The 20533-nt window shown below is 41.3% G+C and overlaps 2 protein-coding genes across 6 annotated transcripts; one reads left to right on the plus strand and one right to left on the minus strand.

Moving 5' to 3' along the window:
* Positions 1 to 71: 71 nt before the first annotated feature.
* Positions 72 to 11640, plus strand: LOC308474381 (uncharacterized protein). Of its 5 annotated transcripts, none has more exons than XR_013984667.1 (8): positions 72 to 256; positions 2007 to 2098; positions 3276 to 3368; positions 3984 to 4115; positions 5110 to 5241; positions 5536 to 7234; positions 10143 to 10220; positions 10333 to 11640. XR_013984667.1 is itself a non-coding variant. In XM_081000629.1 (6 exons), the coding sequence occupies exons 2-6, from the start codon at positions 2019 to 2021 to the stop codon at positions 7166 to 7168; spliced, it is 447 nt and encodes a 148-aa protein (XP_080856755.1). In that variant the 5' UTR covers positions 74 to 256; positions 2007 to 2018; the 3' UTR covers positions 7169 to 9052. The 5 variants fall into 5 exon arrangements, 1 of the variants encoding a protein (XP_080856755.1); XR_013984668.1 differs by having other exon boundaries at positions 11428 to 11640; XR_013984666.1 differs by having other exon boundaries at positions 10143 to 11640.
* A 3057-nt stretch (positions 11641 to 14697) lies between these two features.
* Positions 14698 to 19866, minus strand: MRPS10 (mitochondrial ribosomal protein S10). Its single transcript, XM_081000622.1, has 7 exons — positions 19753 to 19866; positions 18234 to 18292; positions 18064 to 18136; positions 17219 to 17358; positions 15575 to 15683; positions 15138 to 15227; positions 14698 to 14875 (listed from the first exon to the last, which is right to left on the minus strand). The coding sequence occupies exons 1-7, from the start codon at positions 19828 to 19830 to the stop codon at positions 14789 to 14791; spliced, it is 636 nt and encodes a 211-aa protein (XP_080856748.1). The 5' UTR covers positions 19831 to 19866; the 3' UTR covers positions 14698 to 14788.
* Between the last annotated feature and the right edge of the window lie 667 nt (positions 19867 to 20533).

The raw sequence follows: 20533 nt of genomic DNA on the forward strand, positions 1-20533 counted from the left end.
CGGGGCTTAGCTGCGGCAGCTGCTTCCCGAAACGAGGCCCCGCCCTGCTCCCTGGGCTCCTCCTCCTGCTGGGGGGCGTGGCTTCGCGGCTCGGTCCCTCTCCTGAGACTTTGCCGAGGCGCCATTTTGAAAAGCGTTTTGTTTGTGGGCTGAACCCGAGAGAGACGAGAGGAGGAGAGGCGGCTTTCTCCTCCCACCCCTTTCGGCGCGGCCGCGACGTTGTTTCTGTCAGCCGTTTGGCAAAGCGTCGAGCCGGGTAAGTCCTCCCTCGCTCCGCGGCTTCTGCTCCGTCCTCGTTTTCTCCTCCGCGCGCCTGGAGCATATACTTTATAACCGTCGCCTCGCTGGGTCAGGCATAAAAGGCCTGATCCTGCTGCGTCTTTTCCCTCAGGAGAACCGGCCAGAATTTTTGGACACTACTATAAAAATACAGGATGGGCGTAGAGACACCACCTTATACCGTAAACCAAAACTGACCGACAAACATACTTCTAGCTACCATCCCAATCATACCAAACAATCCATTGTATATAGCCAGGCCCTACGTTACAGCCGCATCTGTTCCAACTCTACAGACAGGGACTCTCACCTAAGAGATCTACAGCAAACCTTTTTAGAACTAAAATATCCGCCTAATAAACAATAGATCACCAGAGCCAGACTGATGGGGGGCATTAGTTTGAAACATCAGTCAGAGGTTTACAGCAAGTTATACAAAAAAGGTCATACAATATAAAATACAGCAAAATATGTAACATAATTTATTTAAAACCCTTTGGCCAGCTCTTCAGCTGAAAAAAGGCTTCCAGAGCAGCTTAGAAATGTCAGACTTTTAATTGAAAATAAATGGCACCAAAAAAAAAAGGGATGCTGAGGGATGAGGAAACCGCAAACTTGTTCTTGGTTAGAGAATTCTTGTACTGACCACTGGAGTGGAAAATTTTAGGGTAGCCAAAAGTGCCGACCTCTGCTAATAGGAACCCTGCAAGCCCATTTCTTCTGCTATATCCTTAACAACAAGAAATTTAAGTAATCTGTTTTAAACTTTGCTAAACAACAACAAAATACCTTTAAAGTGTCTTGAACAAAACATAAAGCTTTATTGTTTTAATGTATAATGAGTAAACTCCATTTTCCACCTTCCTACCCTCTTGTACTGCTACTGTTCTAGTCAGTTTCATAACACATGCAATCTTTGAGCAATACTTAATAGAACGCAAAGAATAATTTCTTAAAAGAGAGATGTGTGGTTCATGTTCCCCTCTTCTCTGATAGGGGACTATTGTTCTCTGATTCTGTGTTACCGATAGTAGTGCCTACACAGTACCTTTCCATGTGATCACTGAGAGTGGTGGTGGAATTTTCCTGTTGGCTAATGTAAAGTGGCTCGTGTCTCATTACGTCTTCCAAGCCTCAGGGTTGACCAGGCCAGTCACATCCACCTTTCTTGCATCTGAGGTCATGTATGATGTCAGATTTAGGAAAGTTCAAGTAGCAGATGTTGCGATGTTTGTGTTCCTGATTCCTTTACAAGGAAAAACCCGAGCCCTTTTTGCTTGTCTGCACTGCAGTTGATTTCAAGCTGTGGCTGCAAGGAAAGATCTGATTGAATCTACAGATAGAATCACCTGACATCATACAATGTCCTCTGATTGATAGGTGGGCAGGGGTGCTCACCAATTAAAGTGGCCTGTGGAGGGCTGGCCCTCTGGCTGGCTGGATCCAGTTCCCCACCCCTGCTGTTGGCCCAGCAGCCTTGCATTTGCCTATTTGTGACATCTTTGTTTTGAAACTGTATTCATAGTTGCATCGTATGGTACAAGGCACAGACTTGGGTAAGATTATCTAGAAGACTTGTTTTGATATTTCTCTTTGTATCAATAAGATGGTGTATAATTGTTGGTAACTATTTTTAACAGACTCTGCTGGAAACCTCCAAAATTACATTAGGGGAAATTTGATTCTTAAACTTTTATGTTGAAACATGACTTTATTTTCCCTTCCAGTATTTCTAATAGATGGAAGAAGGAGCTGAAGACCTAATGGATCAGCCTGAATCTGCTCCAGAAAACATACAAGTGACTGAAACAAAAAAAAGGTGAGACATAATTCCTAAGTTGCTGCTGCTGTTAAATGTCATATTTAAACAATGAAAAATGTTTTATAAAAACTACAAAGGGTCTTATGGCATCATGAAGGGTGGTATTGATCTAAGTTTTTCTTAGAGTAGTTCTAATAAAATTCATGGAAATAACTTGGTTGTGTTCATTAATTTCAGTGGGTCTACTCTGAATAAATTTGGTTGAATACCACCTTAACATATATGTATATTTTCATGTTCATCAGCTGCATTAAGTGTAATCCTGAGTTGCAAGTACATATGTACTGGGATTGTAAGCAGTCATCCCCCCCTGTCAACCTGGGTTTGTGTATATTTTTACATATATGTAATCTGAAACTAAGTGCCCTAGGTCATGTACTAACATAGTGGGTTGTATCCAACTAAATTTTACTTTGAGTATACCAATAGAAATTAATTCACTGAAGTTAACTCTGACTATTACTGTCAGTGGATCTACTCTGAGCATGACTGGTACTAGGCACAATGCAGCATTGACAGGTAAGATCAATTGATGAAAGATTTTGAGTGACATAGGGTTGCCATATTTTGAACTGAAAATCCGGAAAGAAAAGTTGTTGAGCTTTTTTCTTTTTGGGGAGGGGGGGGCAAATTTGTGAGCTGTTTTTGAGCTAGTTTTATGGAAAAACTGCACTGCCAACATGGGCTGCCATACTTCCAGGTTTTCTGTATATTTGCAGTATTCCATATATAGTATGTTTGGGAAATTCCAGACATATGGCAACCCTAGGTTGACAGCCCATGAAACTCTGCTTCTGTGCATGGTTTAGTGAGGGAGAGCAGGCTCATGTGCCACAGCTATGGGGAAATCACAAATTCAGTGGGTTAAGACTTCTAGTATGGAAATGCAATTCTGCAAAGAACTTCATCCGTGTTGTTAGTTAGTTCTGTGTGGCCCACAGGTTATTTTTTGACCCTTGCTAAAGGAGGATACAGCTTTCCATATGACACAAAATACCTGCAAGTTTGATGCAAATTTGTGTTTTCTTTTATGGGTGGGGCAGAGGGCCTAATCTACATACAGTGTGGACCTGCAAAATCCTGTTGGCACCTCTAGCCATAGTAATTGGACTGTGGTTCTTAGAACAAAAAAAAAGTGGTCAGAATTTCATATGTTCTCCTTCGTTATGCTCAGAGGCCCAAGAGGTCGGGGAAGAGGCCGAGGTGGCAGAGGCTATACTAGAGGGAAAATGCGAGGCAGATCACTGAATGGCTTTGGGCCAATAAGGTAATCTTTCATTTTTTTGCCTATTATTTACTTATTGTATAATGTTGTACACATTAACTTCAGGGTGCAAACTTCCTAACTGGCAAAGCTTTAATACACAGTTGCAGTTCGAATTGTGATGGTTTTGCAGGCTTAAAGGGATGTGCATGCAGGTACGTTTCCCCTACTAAAATGAGTGTTGCACTTGCTTGCAGATGGTCACAGGCCCAACCTCCAGCATTTCCAAGTAGGGCTGGGAAAGGCTCCTTCTGAAACTCCGGAATGTGACTGCCATTCAGGGTGTAGCCAAAATGGGGTCATCCAGATGTCACTGGACCGTAGCCCCTCTTATTCCTGACCCTTGGTTATGGAATAAGGCAGCTTCATATGTTGAACTGTAACCAAGAATGTGGTTAGAACTTAATCATCAGCTTGTGTTCAGAAGATCAGCTAAGCCAAACCTTGACTTACCTCACACATGGCTTAGGAGCAAAAGGGACCGGAAAGGACCAAAATGGCTGCAAGCTCTTTTCCAGGAGTCTGCACATTTGCAAACCTGGACTTTTGTCTCTTTATTAAGATTTGCTGAGTTGCTCATGCTTTTAGATTGGTGCTGAAAAGTTCTTGTTTTTGTAGACGTGGAATGGGAAGAATGCGCCCATATTCAGATGTAAGAGGGCGAAGAGGAGGACGAGGCGGACCTCTCTTCTCACCATCTCTGCCTCGGAGAGGAATGATGAGAGTGCCTTTTCTGCCACCCCCACCATGGTTAGTATTGAGGTTGACAGTGCAAATATATTTAAAAGCAGTGACTGTAGTTTTGGGTTAGTTAGGGCTGTGCTTGGGGTTGATTCACCTAGCCATATGTTTTATATATGCAATTTGCATTAGTTGCAGAATTTGGGGCTTTCTGCAAGCAAATTTCACAAGACCCTGTTTTCTTGTCAAATTCCATAGAATTGGTTGTGTGAGGGTCCACAAAGGGAAAAAAAAAAGTTTCAAGAGCTGGAGATCAGTTTTGGGGATTTTCCACTGAGGAGATGACACTGCAATTGATGGGTTTTTTTTTTGGAATCTAAGTTATGCAACTGAAAGGTTGTATGTGACTCAATATCAGGAGTGCTTCTTTGGAAAGATTTGGGGTTGTAAAATATACCTCAAGATAGCTGATGCTAATCAGACAGTGAAAGTTTAGGACTGAGAGCTACTGAGTTAGATCAAGCACTCCTGTACATACAAGGAGAAATTACCTTCCCATATGTCTATATATATATATATATATATATATATATATCTCCCCCACACTCATCTGAAATTTGGAGAAAATCTTTTAAAACAGGCAACTATTCCTGGCAACTCTGAAAGCACAATTTTTAGATTAAAAAACATGTTTTATTATCAATATGATTGCTGTCCTGGGCTCCTTTGGGAAGAATGGCAGAATGTAAACTGAATGAATGAGCAAATTCTAATAAAAATTACCGTATTTTTCTATGTATAAGACTAGGTTTCCCCCCTAATAAATAATGTCCAAAATTGTGGGGGGGGGGCGTCTTATACACGGGGGCCATCTCCCCCCATTTTCTTAAATAGGGGGCGTCTTATACATTGGGGCGTCTTATAGACAGAGAAATACGGTATGTTTTTATTATTATTTGAAGAAAATGCCTGTCTGAAGCAGGGAAAACAAAACTAATAGTTACATGATATATAACTGGGTTAGTAGTCATATGATGATGGTCAGTTGGGTCTGTCTCTGCAGTTTTGAGCTTCCTCCCCCACCTCCCCCTCCCCCACCACCTGGACCAATGGGCTTCAGAGGAATACCTCCTCCTCCCCCCAGAGGCAGAGGGATGCCGCCATGGCCACGAGGCCGTTTCCCACCTCCAAGCAGGTAAGATTCCTTTCCCTTTTTTAGCTCATTTTACTTTACACTTAAAGAATTTTATGTAACAGTGTTTAAAACTTAAGGAAGGTTCAGTATTCAGAACGAGGCATATCACGTAGAGACTTAAAAAATCGGAACTTATTGTTAGCATAATATTTAACCACACTGGAAGCTTTCTAAATATGCATGTTGGAAGCATACTCCCAAATTGTAATGTAGGGTTTTAAGTCTGTTGTTTTTAAAAAGTAACTCTTTTGAGAAGGGAAAAAACAACAATTATGATTTTATCCTTTTATACAGCTTTCCCAGTGGACCCGGTGCACCACCTCTTCCTCCACCTGGGCGGGGCCAGAGATGGCCTGGGCCGCCAGGTGGCAGATACTATTAAAGAGGCTTATTCTTTAAATTCAGTAACTGGGATACATCCTTTTTACCTTAAGACCATTTGAAATGGCTGGACTAAGAATTGCCTATAAAGCATTAAAGAAGGCAAAGAAAATAACAGAGTGCTTGATATTCCATATTTTTCCAGCAGCCCTTATGCACCAAGTTGGTAAAAGCCATATATTTTTTAAAAATATCCTAAAGACCTGTGACTCCTTGGACACTTTCAAGAATATCCTTTTGAAGCCTTTGTTTGTGGACCTTGGCATCTGCACACTAAAAGTTAAAAGAAAGATATCTTAAGAATAGGTCAAGCTTTAACTTAATATTCACAATTAAGTTGTGTGCAGCTCTTTTTTTGGAAATACATCTTGATTTGTTTCAGTAACATGTATTTGTTTGTTCTAAATCTTGTGAACTCTGGTTTCAAATGCACTTACATGTGGTAACAATAAATTCATCAAGATGCTTCTTACTTCAAAGGGGCAATTATTCTGTATCATGTGGGGAAATATAAGCAATGCACAAAATGTAATGGATAAAAGAAACTGTGGATGTTAATTTAAGAAAAAGAAAAAAATTACAAATGAACAGAAGTTTATGGACTTTGTTTAAATTTTTAATTACTGTTTCTGTTACTCAGCTTGACCTTGGTGTTTAAATTTCTAGCATGTAATAACTACGTGTAGTACATGGCTAAGCATTTGACCTATTGTATAATTACAACTGGTGATGTTATCAAAAACATAAAATGAAAGGCTATATTAAAATCCGCAGTGTGCATATTGTTTTAAATGACAGATTTCTGTACATTACACAATCACTTTAGATTTGATTTTGTTGTGCACTAGAAAAACTTAACAAAAATGGAACATGTAAATCTTTTTTTGCTTGTTAAAATAACAGATAAAATTGTAAAATTCTGAAACAGTGCTGTTTAATGTCAAGGATGATCACAGTCAGTAAATTTACATTCATTAATACGGTCTGTGTTCTTCTGTGCTGAGGGCTGAATAGAAACTTTTTTTACCAGTCTGGTGCAGTTTGGGACTTTTTAACTTAAGCAGTTCCTACACTGGGTCCAAAGTCTACAAGCAAAGTTTAAAAAAAATGAAGAAAAGCAATAAATTGAGGTATGAAAGCATATATAGATGTCTATATTCTACTCCTAACACTTGGCTTCCAGTTAATTGGTATCTTAACAAAATGTATTAACCTTAGCTTTGATAAAACAAAACAAAAACCCGACTTAGATTGATACTTGATCAGAACCTCAACGTTCCCAATAAATCACGAAAGCTAATATTTAGCCTTCACAACTTATTCTTTAAAAGTGAAAAAATTCAGCTGTGTATAACATATTAGAAAATACTTTATTCTATTCATTTGGTGAAATCATTATACTGCAACGATGCTTTGTTTTGACTTTGTGTTGGTTCATTATGTTGGTTTAAAAACACAGTATTGACTGCAACTTTTAAAAAAGTAATCTAATGTTGCCCAATGGTGAAAGAATGATGCTGTTGTTATCTTCTGAAGGGTAACATAGTCACCCTTTGAGGCCAGTGGGAGATGGCATGCAGACCTTTGGGAGAGCTTTCATCAAGGCCTTGAGGTGAGACAGTATTTAAACATTTTCCCCACTCACTTTCTTTTTCTTTGAGTGAAGTGCACATTCATCCGAGTTTGATTCATGTCTGAAGTGGGGCACATACACAACACACAGTCTCGATTCTGTTTCACTCAGAACATTAGCGGCCAATATACAGAGTTACCTCCTAGTGGAACCCAGTCATACAAAAGGGATTCATCAGGTTCAGTTGGAGAAACCGAGTTGCCGAGCACATGGTGGTGGGTCAACCAGGCGTGTGTCCAATGAAGCTGGGCTTTATGCAGATCTTTACCGAAAAGGTTACTGTCAGAAATTACTAAGCAATACACAAATTCTGTTACTTGGAATAACATTTGAACATATAAAGCCATGTTTACACTGAATTGGAACATTCCTCTGTCTAGTCCAGGGGTGGGGAATGATCTAGCTACCAGGCTATCCTTATCTCTGCAACACAGAGACACATAATAGATCCACTTTGTGAGGTGGGTGGGGTTGGCCATCTGTCAGTCACCTGACCTCATGATGTCAGATGACCCTTTTTTGGCTGTGTGGTTCAAGTGCCATGCTTATTATTGGGGCTTGCAAAAGGTTGGCTGTGCACTGAGCTTTGCAGGCGCTTGCAAACCCACTTTTGGCACAGATGCATCTTTACCTAACCCACAGTTGAGACTGCATGTAGGGCAGGCTCGTGTGGCTTAGCCCAAAGGGCCTCATAGGTTTCCTGCTGATCCAGCCTAGTAATGTCTGTTCTTACTGACCATGGATCTCCTAAGATTTTCCCCAGCCTTGTTTTCTGAGATAGCTGTAACTTGGTGCTTCCAGAAATTGAAGCTGGCCTTCTGCTTGCAGATACCACTGAGTGTGGCCCATCTTGTTAAAGGAATCACATGCCCTTGATTTCCCCCTTAAACTGAACTAGTATTTGCTGTTCTTCATTCAATGTGTTTGAAAATGCAAGGAGAAAAGGATTAGTATGTTCAGTCTTCTATATTATTCTATACCAACTGCTGACAAGAGTAATGAACAAGCAAAGCTGCTTTGGTAACAGTAAATCATTACTAGCCTGTACATTTAGTAGCAGGAATATATTGCTGAATTTTATCTGTTGATATGGAGAGAAATTGAACCCAAGCATAAGAGAGAACGCAAACACTTTTAGTGCTCTAGTACAGCAATTCACCTACATGATGGGCAGAGCAATCAAAAATGATAAGGGAGCATGGTATGGCATATCTACCACTACATCCCAAGTCCTTCTAGCTCATGCCAACCAGGGTAGGTGGTGTGGGTGTTCTCTGTCAGTACACCAGTTCAGGCTGGCATAGCTGAGGGATGGAAGGGGAATGTAACAGCTTTGATGCTGTTACATAGTCAGCTTGGCTTTGCCCTCTGCTTGCACCCCATTTCAGAGGTGTAGTACCTCAGTTGTCTCTTAATCCCATTCAGCACTAAAGATCTGGGGCTTGGAATTCCTCTTTTCTCTTTCCTTTCTTTTACTATAAGCTGCATGAGATTACTGTTCAGAAATTTAAAATACAGTAGCAGGCTGACTTAACACATATTTCTGATTTTGAATGTTCATGGAGAAGCAATCAGTTTGGAAGCTTGCAGTCACACAAATGTTGGATCTGCTGGATCTCTCAGCGGCCTTTGATACAATCGACAATAACATCCTTCTGGACCGTCTAGAGGGGCTGGGAGCTGGGGGCACTGTTATACAGTGGTTTCGCTCCTTCCTCCTGGGCCGTGTTCAGAAAGTGGGGGGGGGGATGAGTGTTCAGACCCCTGGGCCCTCACTTGTGGGGTGCCTCAGGGTTCCGTCCTCTCCCCCATGCTTTTTAACATCTATATGAAGCCGCTGGGAGAGATCATCAGGGGATTTGGACTGGGTGTCCATCAATATGCAGATGATACCCAGCTCTACCTCTCTTTCAAATCAGAACCAGTGAAGGTGGTGAAGGTCCTGTGTGAGTGCCTGGAGGCGGTTGGAGGATAGATGGCGGCTAATGGATTGAAATTGAATCCTGACAAGACAGAAGTATTGTTTTTGGGGGACAGGGGGCGGGCTGGTGTGGAGGACTCCCTGGTCCTGAATAGGGTAACTGTGCCCCTGAAGGACCAGGTGCGCAGCCTGGGAGTCATTTTGGACTCACAGCTGTCCATGGAGGCGCAGGTCAATTCTGTATCCAGGGCAGCTGTCTACCAACTCCACCTGGTACGCAGGCTGAGACCCTACCTGCCCACAGACTGTCTCGCCAGAGTGGTGCATGCTCTAGTTATCTCCCGCTTGGACTACTGCAATGCGCTCTACGTGGGGCTACCTTTGAAGGTGACTCGGAAACGACAACTAATCCAGAATGCGGCAGCTAGACTGGTGACTGGGGGTGGCCGCCGAGACCACATAACACCGGTCTTGAAAGACCTACATTGGCTCCCAGTACGTTTCCGAGCACAATTCAAAGTGCTGGTGTTGACCTTTAAAGCCCTAAACGGCCTCGGCCCAGTATACCTGAAGGAGCGTCTCCACCCCCATCGTTCTGCCCGGACGCTGAGGTCCAGCGCCGAGGGCCTTCTGGCGGTTCCCTCATTGCGAGAAGCAAAGCTACAGGGAACCAGGCAGAGGGCCTTCTCGGTAGTGGCGCCCGCCCTGTGGAACGCCCTCCCATCAGATGTCAAAGCGATAAATAACTACCTGACATTTAGAAGACATCTTAAGGCAGCCCTGTTCAGGGAAGTTTTTAATCTGTGATATTTTACTGTATTTTTGGTTTCTATGGAAGCAGCCCAGAGTGGCTGGGGAAACCCAGCCAGATGGGCGGGGTACAAATAATAAATTATTATTATTATTATTATTATTATTATTATTATTAAATGTTTGTATAGACTGAGAATTAATTGTCCTTTCTAGTGTATTAAAGTTGCTGCAGCCATCTGAATTGTGTATAAGCATACTACTCTGCAGGAAGATTTCAACTCTATTGTTAAGGTAACACTTGTTTTCATTATTGCCTTCTTTTAAAAAAATGGTGATGATGCTGCTTTGACAGTGAAACTGTTTTTCTGACCTTCTATATTTCTGTGGGGAACATCCATTGCAGATGTGGACTTAAGTTAACAGCCTGCGAAGCGGTGTGTATCGGTGCAGCTATTTTAACTTTTCAGGAAGATTAGGTTGAGGTCCCGTCTCCCTTTCCCGTGAGACTGCAAGGTCTCTGGAATGTAAACAGAGTCCTGTGACTCCCAGCAGCTGCTCAGTGGGAAACAGAAACTAACACTCTCCTCCTTTTGATAAAATTCTACTTGCACTGAATTGCAACTGAGTGCAGAAAGAGCTAGTGTCTAGTGCCTGTATAAACTGTAATAATGCTCTGATGCAAAGTAAAATGATGGAAACATGGTCCTAATATGAGCAACACATGCCTTCATCATTGGCCAAGCGAGTTCAACCTGCTTGGCTCTCCTTACTTAAGAAGTCCTCAGTGGGAATTGTTGGTCATGATGTTGTACAGGATGGTCAAAGGCTGACACTAGTAAAGACAAAGCAAGGATGAGGGCAAAACATGCTACTTGAATTAGCATCATTTGCTGAATCCAGACTTACCTGGGAGTAAGGCCAATTGACAACATTTCGATGTTTGAACACATAATTTATAATCATCTTCCCCCCACCCCTATTTGTTGTATCACTTTAAAAAACAAACCAGCCTGAATAGGCATGTATAAGATTATTCAGACTTACTCATTACTAAATTAAGCTAACTAACACTAATCTTACACTTGTTTATTCAGAGTCCCACTGGATTTATATAGGATTGCAGAATTAGTCCAGATTCAATTCCATGGTATTTGTTTCTGATACTATACTTGAATTGTATTGTGAGAAGCTTTTGTAAGTTGCTCTGAGAGTCTATTGCCCTATTTAGAAAGGCCAGTGTATTGTTATTTTAGCCACAATCTGGATGTTTTAAGAACCATAAGCAGAGCATGAATGTGGTAGGTTGCCCCAGGGACCCAGCGTTCAGAGACACTGTTTCTGTTACCAGGAAGAATAGTCATTGATAGATCTCTCATCTTTGGTATTTTTGCACTGATCCTATTAATTTCAATGGGGTCTCTGCAGAGGAAATTTCCTGCTGAATTATTCCCCTTGTCAGTAACTCTGTAAGTACATTTAACTCAGTTTTTTTCCATAGGGACCATTTCACAGACCTTGAGAGAAACACGGTAGATAAATCTTTCACAGTAGCCTGATCTTGATTCAAGCTTGAGCCAAGGGGTGTGTGTAATATATTAGGAATGTTTTGTCTATTGCAATAAATTACATCCCTAGATCAACTCATTTTAGAGACAAAAATGTATTTTGTGGTCAATGAATGAGAAACTAATAAAGTATCTAAGCACTGTGATTGTTGTGTGATGGAAGTATTTACAAGGTGTATACAGTACATAAACACTACTCTTCTGTGTAGCATCATTGGGAGGAAGGAAATGGCTCATATGAATATATACATTATTCACTGCATGCTTTCTTCCATGCTGCAACTCACAGTGGTGGATATGAAGTTTCCTGTCTGACCTGAGATTATTCTGTAGACATATTCATCCAATTAATCATAGTTGTATTTGAATAAAATCCAGCATCTATTCCTACCGCACAAACCCCTTTAAATGAACAACTGCTACTCAAGAGGACATTATGCTCTTGTCTATGGCCCTATTCATCTTCTGTTGCACTCAAGCTGCTTATGTCAGATGGTTTGCTTAGGTCCAATGGAGCTCCTGTTAAACTGGCACAAGATACATAGCTGGCTTATTTTCCCCTGGCACTATTATTGCTGCTGAGAAGATATGTAGCACTTTTAACTTTCTTGCTAAAGTCATCAACATGGGGTGGAGTAACAGTAACCCCACCATTAACTAAACATGACTGGTAATTCAGTCTCCCTGCTGTAGTTTCTTGAGAGCCAAACCACATGGGGAGCTCTCACTACAAATAGATACCTAGCTAGACACTCATTGCCTTTATAGCAGTAGGATCATGTACTGACCAGTCCCTGTATCAGGCATCTTTTTTGTGCTCTGGCAGAGTAGAAACCTTTTTCCCTTTGTATTTTCTGTATCCTAGCTACCTTGAGACTAGTTGCTAAGAGACAGCCTATACCTAGGAAAGTGTTGGCTATTTGTGATTTTCTTTTTCTTAGGAAGACAACTTCCTTTGAAACACCGTTTCAGTAAAGAAAGAATACTACTCAAATGTTGCTCAAAGCAATAATGAAAAAAAGAACTTGATTCCCTGAACTAAATAGAAAAAGGGGAGAGATGCAGTTTTCAAAATTATCCATTTTGCGTATTTTAAAAAAAAACCCTGAGTGAGACGTAACAATGCAGTCCTTTATGGAAATTGGTATGTTAAATGAAGCTTGTTCATAGGTTGGTGAATATCTTTTCCAGGGATGCCAATAACTACTACGGGGTTAGAGCATTCTGGGTTTGGTTCCAAGAGATCAAAATGCTTTAGCAAACTGAGTGATGTCACTGATTTGTAAAACAAGAATATGGTTGCTGGGCAATTGAGATATTTGGGGTGGGGTGCAGATTAACATAGCAAATTATTAAGTGTGTTTATGGGAGAAACAGATTGGCTTGTGCCCCAGTTAAAAATATTTCTGTAGGCTTTTGATTGTTTCCTAAACATCCTGTGGTTATTAGTAAGCTCTATGTGGGAGATTAGCATCTGCTCAGGGCTGGCCTAATTAAGACAAGCTCTTTGGCACAGCTTGGTCTTACACTTCCTCTTTAGCAACAACAACAAAAAAGCTAAGAAGGAAAAATCAGCTTAAGATTACTGTTCCAGCAGTATGCCCAATTCTCCAAGAATAGCTGACACTATGGATCAGAACTAACAGCAATTGGGGAAAGTCATAAATCCTGCAAAATCATCCTTGGCTGTGTGAAATCGAAGCTCTGTCTCAAGCAGTTAGACATTTTGCATCTCAAGCTGACTAGTTCTCATCTCGTTTTCAAAAAAGCAGTCACTTTTCTTTTTAGAAGCGGTTATTACACATTAAGTACTTGGGAATTTGGTGCCTATTAAGTAACAGGTTAACAGGGTAATTTTTATCCACTACAATTAATGTCCTTTTGGTAATAAAGAGAATGAAGATAAAAGGAGCACCTTTGCACTGAAATTGAGGGGGTTTTTTATCTTCAGTCGAAGCACCTGAACCATGTCTCTATAGCACTGCAACCTTGATTTAATCATCTTAGAGCAAGCCGCATTGAACTCTGTCTTCTGAGTAAACACAGGATTTCACTATACATCTGCAGTTGCCCAGTGTTTTTTGCAGAGAAGCAGGACAATTTCTATGATTGTTTAAACACTAACATGAGGCTGCTTCAGGCTTCTTGCATGAATCATAGTGCCCGTCCACAGCTAATTTCGTGTGTTGTGAATGTAGCAGCAAACATCCATACATCAGTGGGGGTAGAGGGGAAGCTGTGGCAAACATGGTCCTTAGCTGTATTTGGCACTAAGAACTATGGATATCTGGCACCACACACCTGCTCCTTCTAGCTGATGTTACCTTCCATTTCTTATCAGTGGTATACATAAAAGATTCATACATAGAACACAGTGACTCTTATAATAAGATCCCTATTGTGAACAAAATACAGTCGTACCTTGGATCCCAAACGCCTTGTGAGTTGAACATTTTGGCTCCTGAACGCCACAAACCTGGACGTGAGTGTTCCGGTTTGCGAACGTTCTTTGGAACCTGAACATCCAACGCTGGTTCCGTGGCTTCCGATTGGCTGTAGGAGCTTCCTGCAGCCAACCGGAAGCTGTGCCTTGCTTTCCAAACGTTTTGGAAGTCAAACGGACTTCTGGAACGGATTCTGTTAACACCATTGTATTCTGTTAACACCTTTTCTAAGAGTTATATAGAAGGAAGTACAGGTTATTAATACAGTTGGTTGCAGATGGTTTACAAATTCAACAGTACTCTGCTAAGGGCCTCTTCATATTATGCTGTTCATATTGAAGTAAATATTCTGATTATAAGCAACAGTGTCAGTAGCATAATTTAAAACCTTTTTTCCATGTACAGTCATACCTCGGGTTGCAGACGCTTCAGGTTCCGTTTTTTCGGGTTACAGACCCACCGAAACCCGGAAGTACCAGAACAAGTTACTTCTGGGTTTTGGCGGTCGCGCATGCGCAGAAGTGCCAAATTGCAACCCGCGTGTGTGCAGACGCAGTGCTGCAGGTTGCAAATGTGCCTCCAGCATGGATCACACTCGCAACCTGAGTGTCCACTGTACAGCAAAACATGATACACAAACAACAGATAACACAACTTCCGTCAAGTGTCTGTTGTCCACAATCTCTTCCGAAACATGAGTGTTTTTTGAGAATTAATCTGGTTGAAAAGCAGGCTCATTAAAAACTAGTTCATTATAGGTCCATTTAAGAAATAGTATATTTCTCTCTAACAGAATGACATTGTTACATTTAATTTCAACTCTAGAGAGTGGGATCTTCAGACCAGGCATTTAGGATTTACTTGTTGATTCTTCTACTTGAGGCAGTGTGTCCCAGACAGGTCTCTGGATATGTTCAGGAAGTCTTTCTAGTCTTGTCTAAAAAGAAAGTATCAAAAATGAGGTTAAAAAAATCACGCATGTGCAACAGCCATTTTTATGCTAGAACAATCTTAGCACGTTTCTGTGATACTTATATGATTTCTGTGTTTCTATAAGTTTCTGTGATACTTATATTCCTAAAATTCAACACATGTATGACATGCAGATAGGCTACCAAGTGGCAAAAATCCCATTTTGTCCAATAAATGATAAAATGAAGGGTTTATACTACAGAAGCAAGAACAAAGTTAACTAATACCTTTTTTACTTCCATAGCAACCCCTTCAGGTAGGTTTCGTTGAATGTATTCCAAGTAAACATTGGCTGTGCTGCCAGTTAAATGCTTTAACTGAAACAAAAACAGTATTTTAGTTTTCACATAGCAATGAATAAGACATGTGCTAAAGGAAACCAATCTGTAGGCTGTATCTGGCTTACTTTTCCCCAGCTTTTGCAGCCCTACTTGGACCAATATAGATACCACTGTTATGACCATTCTAGGTCAAACATTAGAGGCTTGAATATGGCTCTCAAGCTATTCACCCCCTATTATGTTTAATGTTTTACACACGAGTATGTATGTGCATGTGTATGATGAAAGAGGGGGTAGACAGCTGTTATTTCCTGAATAATAATAAAAATGTTAATCTGTTTGCTAAGCACGTCTCTTATTTAAACATACAGCTCTTCACTCACCTGCACGTGGCGGTAATGCGTTCTCGTTTCATACTGAACTCTGTGCTTCTTGAATATGTGCACTGATTTTAGAAGTGTGAATCGTTCTATCTTCTTTGGAGGTTCTTCTCTAAGAGATACAGCAGTTTTCATAGAATCATTGGTCATTTTAGTATATTCATGTGTTTCTGAAATTACAGCCACTCCACTGACAGCTTTCAATAATGAAGCTGCCTGGCAAGCAGTGGGGAGCAGGGAGAGAAACAACTGAGCCTCCAACTCAACTGATTGGCCTTTGTGGCTGTATGCAAAGAGATGCACGTAACCTAAGGTTGGGGGGGGGATCATAGAAATGGGCAAGGGAAAACCTCATTAAACTAAAGCCAGTAGCAAAACCCTTGCTGACTTCAAGAACTTTTGTCAACAATTTAAATATGACAAACTTTTTTTATATAAAAAATCTTAACAGTAATACTGCTAGTTAAAATCATACTTTTGAGTAAATATGCATTGCCTAAAACACAAGGTTACTTCTACCTTCAGAAACATTGAACTGTTGTTCAATATGATAGATTTCTTAGCAACAGCAGCCACAAGATGTTGTACTTCTGGACTGTAAATTTGCAAGAAAGTGTCTTGCATAATTTACTAGTCCTTAAGCAGATTGTCTAATAGTCCATATTCCAAAGTCAGAATCAATGAGCTCAACTGTCTGTTTATGACTACAGTTATATCCCATCTTAACTCCAATGAGTTCAAACTGTCATATGTGGTTCAGCCCTCCATATTTTATCCTTACAACAACCCTGTGATGTGGTTGGCTGAAGGTCAACCAGTGAACTTTGCAGCTGAATGAGGATTTTGAACTTTAATCTCACAGACCCTTGTCTCTAACCACTGCACCACACTTGCCCTCAAAATTATATAAGGGTAGTAATTTGATATCCTGGATTCTTTCCAATCAATAAAACAGTTTTAGTGTGCTTTATGCATTCTTTCTTGTTTTTCAAATGTCAATGAAACCATTAGATTTGAAAGCATTAAGCTAAGATGCAATTTTGCTAAGTCTTTTACAGTGGTGCCTCGCAAGACGAAAAGAATCCGTTCCGCAAGTCTCTTTGTCTTGCGGGTTTTTTCGTCTTGCGAAGCAAGCCCATTAGAGGTTTAGCGGCTTAGCGCTACAGTATTAGTGGCTTAGCTGGCTTAAAGATCAGCTGATAAGCGGCTTAACGATCAGCTGATAAGCGGCTTAAAGATCAGCTGATAAGCGGCTTAGCATCAGCTGTTAAGCGGCTTAAAGATCGGCTGATAAGCGGCTTAGCATCAGCTGTTAAGCGGCTTAAAGATCAGCTGATAAGCGGCTTAGCCATCAGCTGATAAGCGGTTTAGGGGCTTGGGAAAAAGGGGGGGGGGAGGAAAAAAACCCCGCAGGAACTCGCAAGACATTTTCGTCTTGCGAAGCAAGCACATAGGAAATTCGTTTTGCGAAGCACCTCCAAAACGGAAAACCCTTTCGTCTAGCGGGTTTTCCGTCTTGCGAGGCATTCGTCTTGCGGGGCACCACTGTATCTACAATTATCCAGCTATAGTTGGATAATTGGTTGGACCAATTAGAAAATGAGATTTTAGAATTACTGAGTAACTACAATGGATAATTGTACTTACACTTTTTCTATGGAGAGACCAAGTTCTTTAGCTGCAAGCACCATGAAATACTCATAACTGTCCAACACCATTCTGTCATGACCTTTCACCAAAACAGCCAGTTTCTTATATAACACGTCTGGTTCATCTGAAACAGATACCTGGATGTAAAAACAATGAGAAAGAAGCAAAGAAGCACTCATATTTTAAGGCTTGGCAGCCTTAATGCATGGTTCATTAAAGTCTTGTTTTAAATAATTGAGTTCAAATTAAGTTGTTATATGCATTTTTTGTGCCCCAACATTGTTTAAACCTTATCAATATACAGTGGTACCTTGGTTCTTCCAGGAGTCCATTCGACTCATGAAACCATTCGAAAACCAAGGTGCGGCTTCCGATTGGCTGCCGGAGCTTCCTGCACTCAAGCGGAAGCCGCGTCTGATGTTCAGCTTCCAAAAAATGTTTGCAAACCGGAACACTTCCAGGTTTGCGGCGTTCAGGAGCCAATTTGTTTGGAAGCCCAGCCGTTCAAGTACCAAGGTATAAAAATGTATAAAAATGACTTTGAACTTACATGGGGGTTACATTCTGGGGATAGCGCATAAAGCCAAAATTGCACATAGCCAAAACACAGGAATAAATGGCAGGTGGGAAAACCAATGTATTTTGTTTTCAGGATGCCCGCCCCCTTTCCATCCCCTTTTATTTAATTATTTTTAATTTGCCAAGTACGTAAAGCTGAATGTGCACAAGTTCAATATGCATAAGTTGTAAAGTACCTGTACTCCCAATCTCAAAGTTAATATTTTTCAGAACATTTTATTAGTTACTGGCAAGATATAAGAAGTTCAAAACTCAAGACTTACCAGGGATTTTTCCTTGGGCTGCTGAATATTGGTGTGCACGCCTGAAAACTGAAACCACATCAAGTGATTGTTGCTGAAATAGGAAAAAGGGATGTGTGTGATAATATCACGACAGGAGCAATGTAAGAAAATGAGTGTTTTAAGAATTTAGCTGGAAGTGATAAACTTACTGAAGAAAGCTACATTGCTTTAGTGGAACTCTTCTTGTTAAAAGGCAAGCCTCTGGTCCCTAAGAACATAATATAGGATTGGTATGTTAAGATAGCAATGTTGCTACATTGTTGGCCAGCTACTTCAGCTTTCCAGATTTATTTAGTCAAATAAGAAAATAAATACCTAGATGCCCACCCCCATCTAAAATACATTAGAAAAAGTGGCAGTTGATGAGAAAGGAGACTTTATTTAGAACATTATTCATACAAAAGGCAGTCCACAATTACAAACTATCACATCAGTTCTTTCTAGATTCCTCACGTATTCTGTAACTGTCATAACTGGATCTTCTACACACAATCCCCTTCAAGGCCTTCATGTTTAAATGGGCTGCTGCTCATCCATTGAGGCCAAACCTGCCCCCTCATAAGCACAGCATTTCCCACTCATTGCCCCCTGGCTGCTTTTGGGGTTTCTTAGCAGTAGATTCCGAACCTGATGTAGTAAAAGCTGTAAAGGGCAGCAGTGCAACAGGAGGGAGAAAGGGCAATAGCATAGCTACTTCCCTTACCAGGCTGCAATGACATGGAAGCATCTATGTCCCATGCTTCTCTATGAGATACGCACATCAGTTCATAAGCAGCCACCAATAAAGTTTGCCACTGGGATTCTGGGAGTGCTATGCATTCTAAAACATATGAGAAAAGCCAGGCAAAACCACAGCAAATAGGTATTTTTCCAGGGTGAAGGTGGTCACCGGGGAAACCTCTTCAAATGTTGCCTGATAAAAGACAGATAAAGGTGCTGGAGACTTACTAAGGCGAAAGTGACTATTTTTCTCTTTTGTTTACTATGTCAACTGAGATGAATGGCAAAGCTACTCAAAGGGTTTTAGAGATCACCATTTAAGCAACAGACCGTTGCTTTAGTGTTTAATAATTCCAATAACATAGAGCCATCGCCAGTAAAAGCTTTTAACAATTTTCCATTGCAAAGACTCGAACGCAACCCTGCAAAGTAGGCTAGGTTGGCAGTGTCTGGCCCAAGGTCACTGTGTGAATTTTGTGGCTCAGTAGGCATTTGAACCCGGGTCTCCTAGTTTGCACATACGTATTTACAGCATGCATTGCCATTTATTACAGCTGCAGTAACCTCGGAATGCTAATCTTTCCAATGCAGCTTACAGAAAAACCATCACACCACAGCAAACGATATCAACGTATGACGCTTTCTCACGGGGCCCTGTGGTGGGGAAGGGATAAAATCCTGCGGGAGCAGACCCCTCGCTGAGGTGGTCCTTCCCACAGGAAAGGTGAGGGCGAGATATAAAAGCCCAGCTCTGAGGTGACCATCTTCGCCAGCCTCCCTCTCCTGACACATCCCTCCCGCTCAGATATATATTATCCAAAGGCAGCTCCGACGTCGGCTTTTTAAGATTATCACCCTATATTTAGCGGCCTAGACATTAACTTATACCGCCCCGGGGAGCCTCCTCGCTGCTCAGCCGAACCCTGCCCCTAGAGACGCCACAATCACCTTCCACAGCCGGCACAAGAAGCTCATTCCCCTCCGCGCCGCCATCTTGCCCTTCCTCAAGCAACTTCCTGCGGCCATGACATCATAGAGCTCAACTTCCTGTAGGGGCTGAGCGGCGTCGTCGATCTCTATAGCCCTGGGATACAGCTAATCATAGAGTTCTCTAGCCGAAGAAACCATAGAGGCGTAAACAACAAAAGTTCCTCCTCTGGCCGTGCGACTTTCTCGCTAGAGCGGCAAAAGCTGCAGCTGCTCATTGCGGCAGTGCCTTTGGCAGCAATGTAACAAAAAACTACCAGGGCTAGAAAAGGGAAGTACAAGCAGATCTTCCAGTGTGGGGAAAATTTGATTATTACTATTTTATTTTAAGAACTGCGGCATTTTAGTAATCATCATCATCATCATCATTATCTTAATGACCTGCAAATTCTCCCTGCTCCAGGAAGGAAAAAAACAAAACCATCTAAAATTTCCCTTAATATTGCGAAAGAATGGTTAAGGCCCATATTCCAGAGTCTTGAGGATGAATTGCGTTTTGGAACTACAATTCCCATCAACCTCAGCATCAAGGATGATGGGAGTTGTAGTCCAACAGCAGATGAGAAAGACGCAGGTTGCCTTCCAAAAACCCTACCGGCATAGTCAGTGGTTCATAAATGAAGTGTAAGTGGCATTCGGATAGCAACTTTGTTCTGCAGCTCTGGGTTGTTCTAGCTACAATGCTGAGCTGGGAGGGGAAGATGGGGATGCTGAAGAATTTGTTACTATTCATTAAATTTCT

Source organism: Podarcis pityusensis (genome assembly GCF_964106645.2).
Source record: "Podarcis pityusensis genome assembly, chromosome: 3".
NCBI lineage: Eukaryota > Metazoa > Chordata > Lepidosauria > Squamata > Lacertidae > Podarcis > Podarcis pityusensis.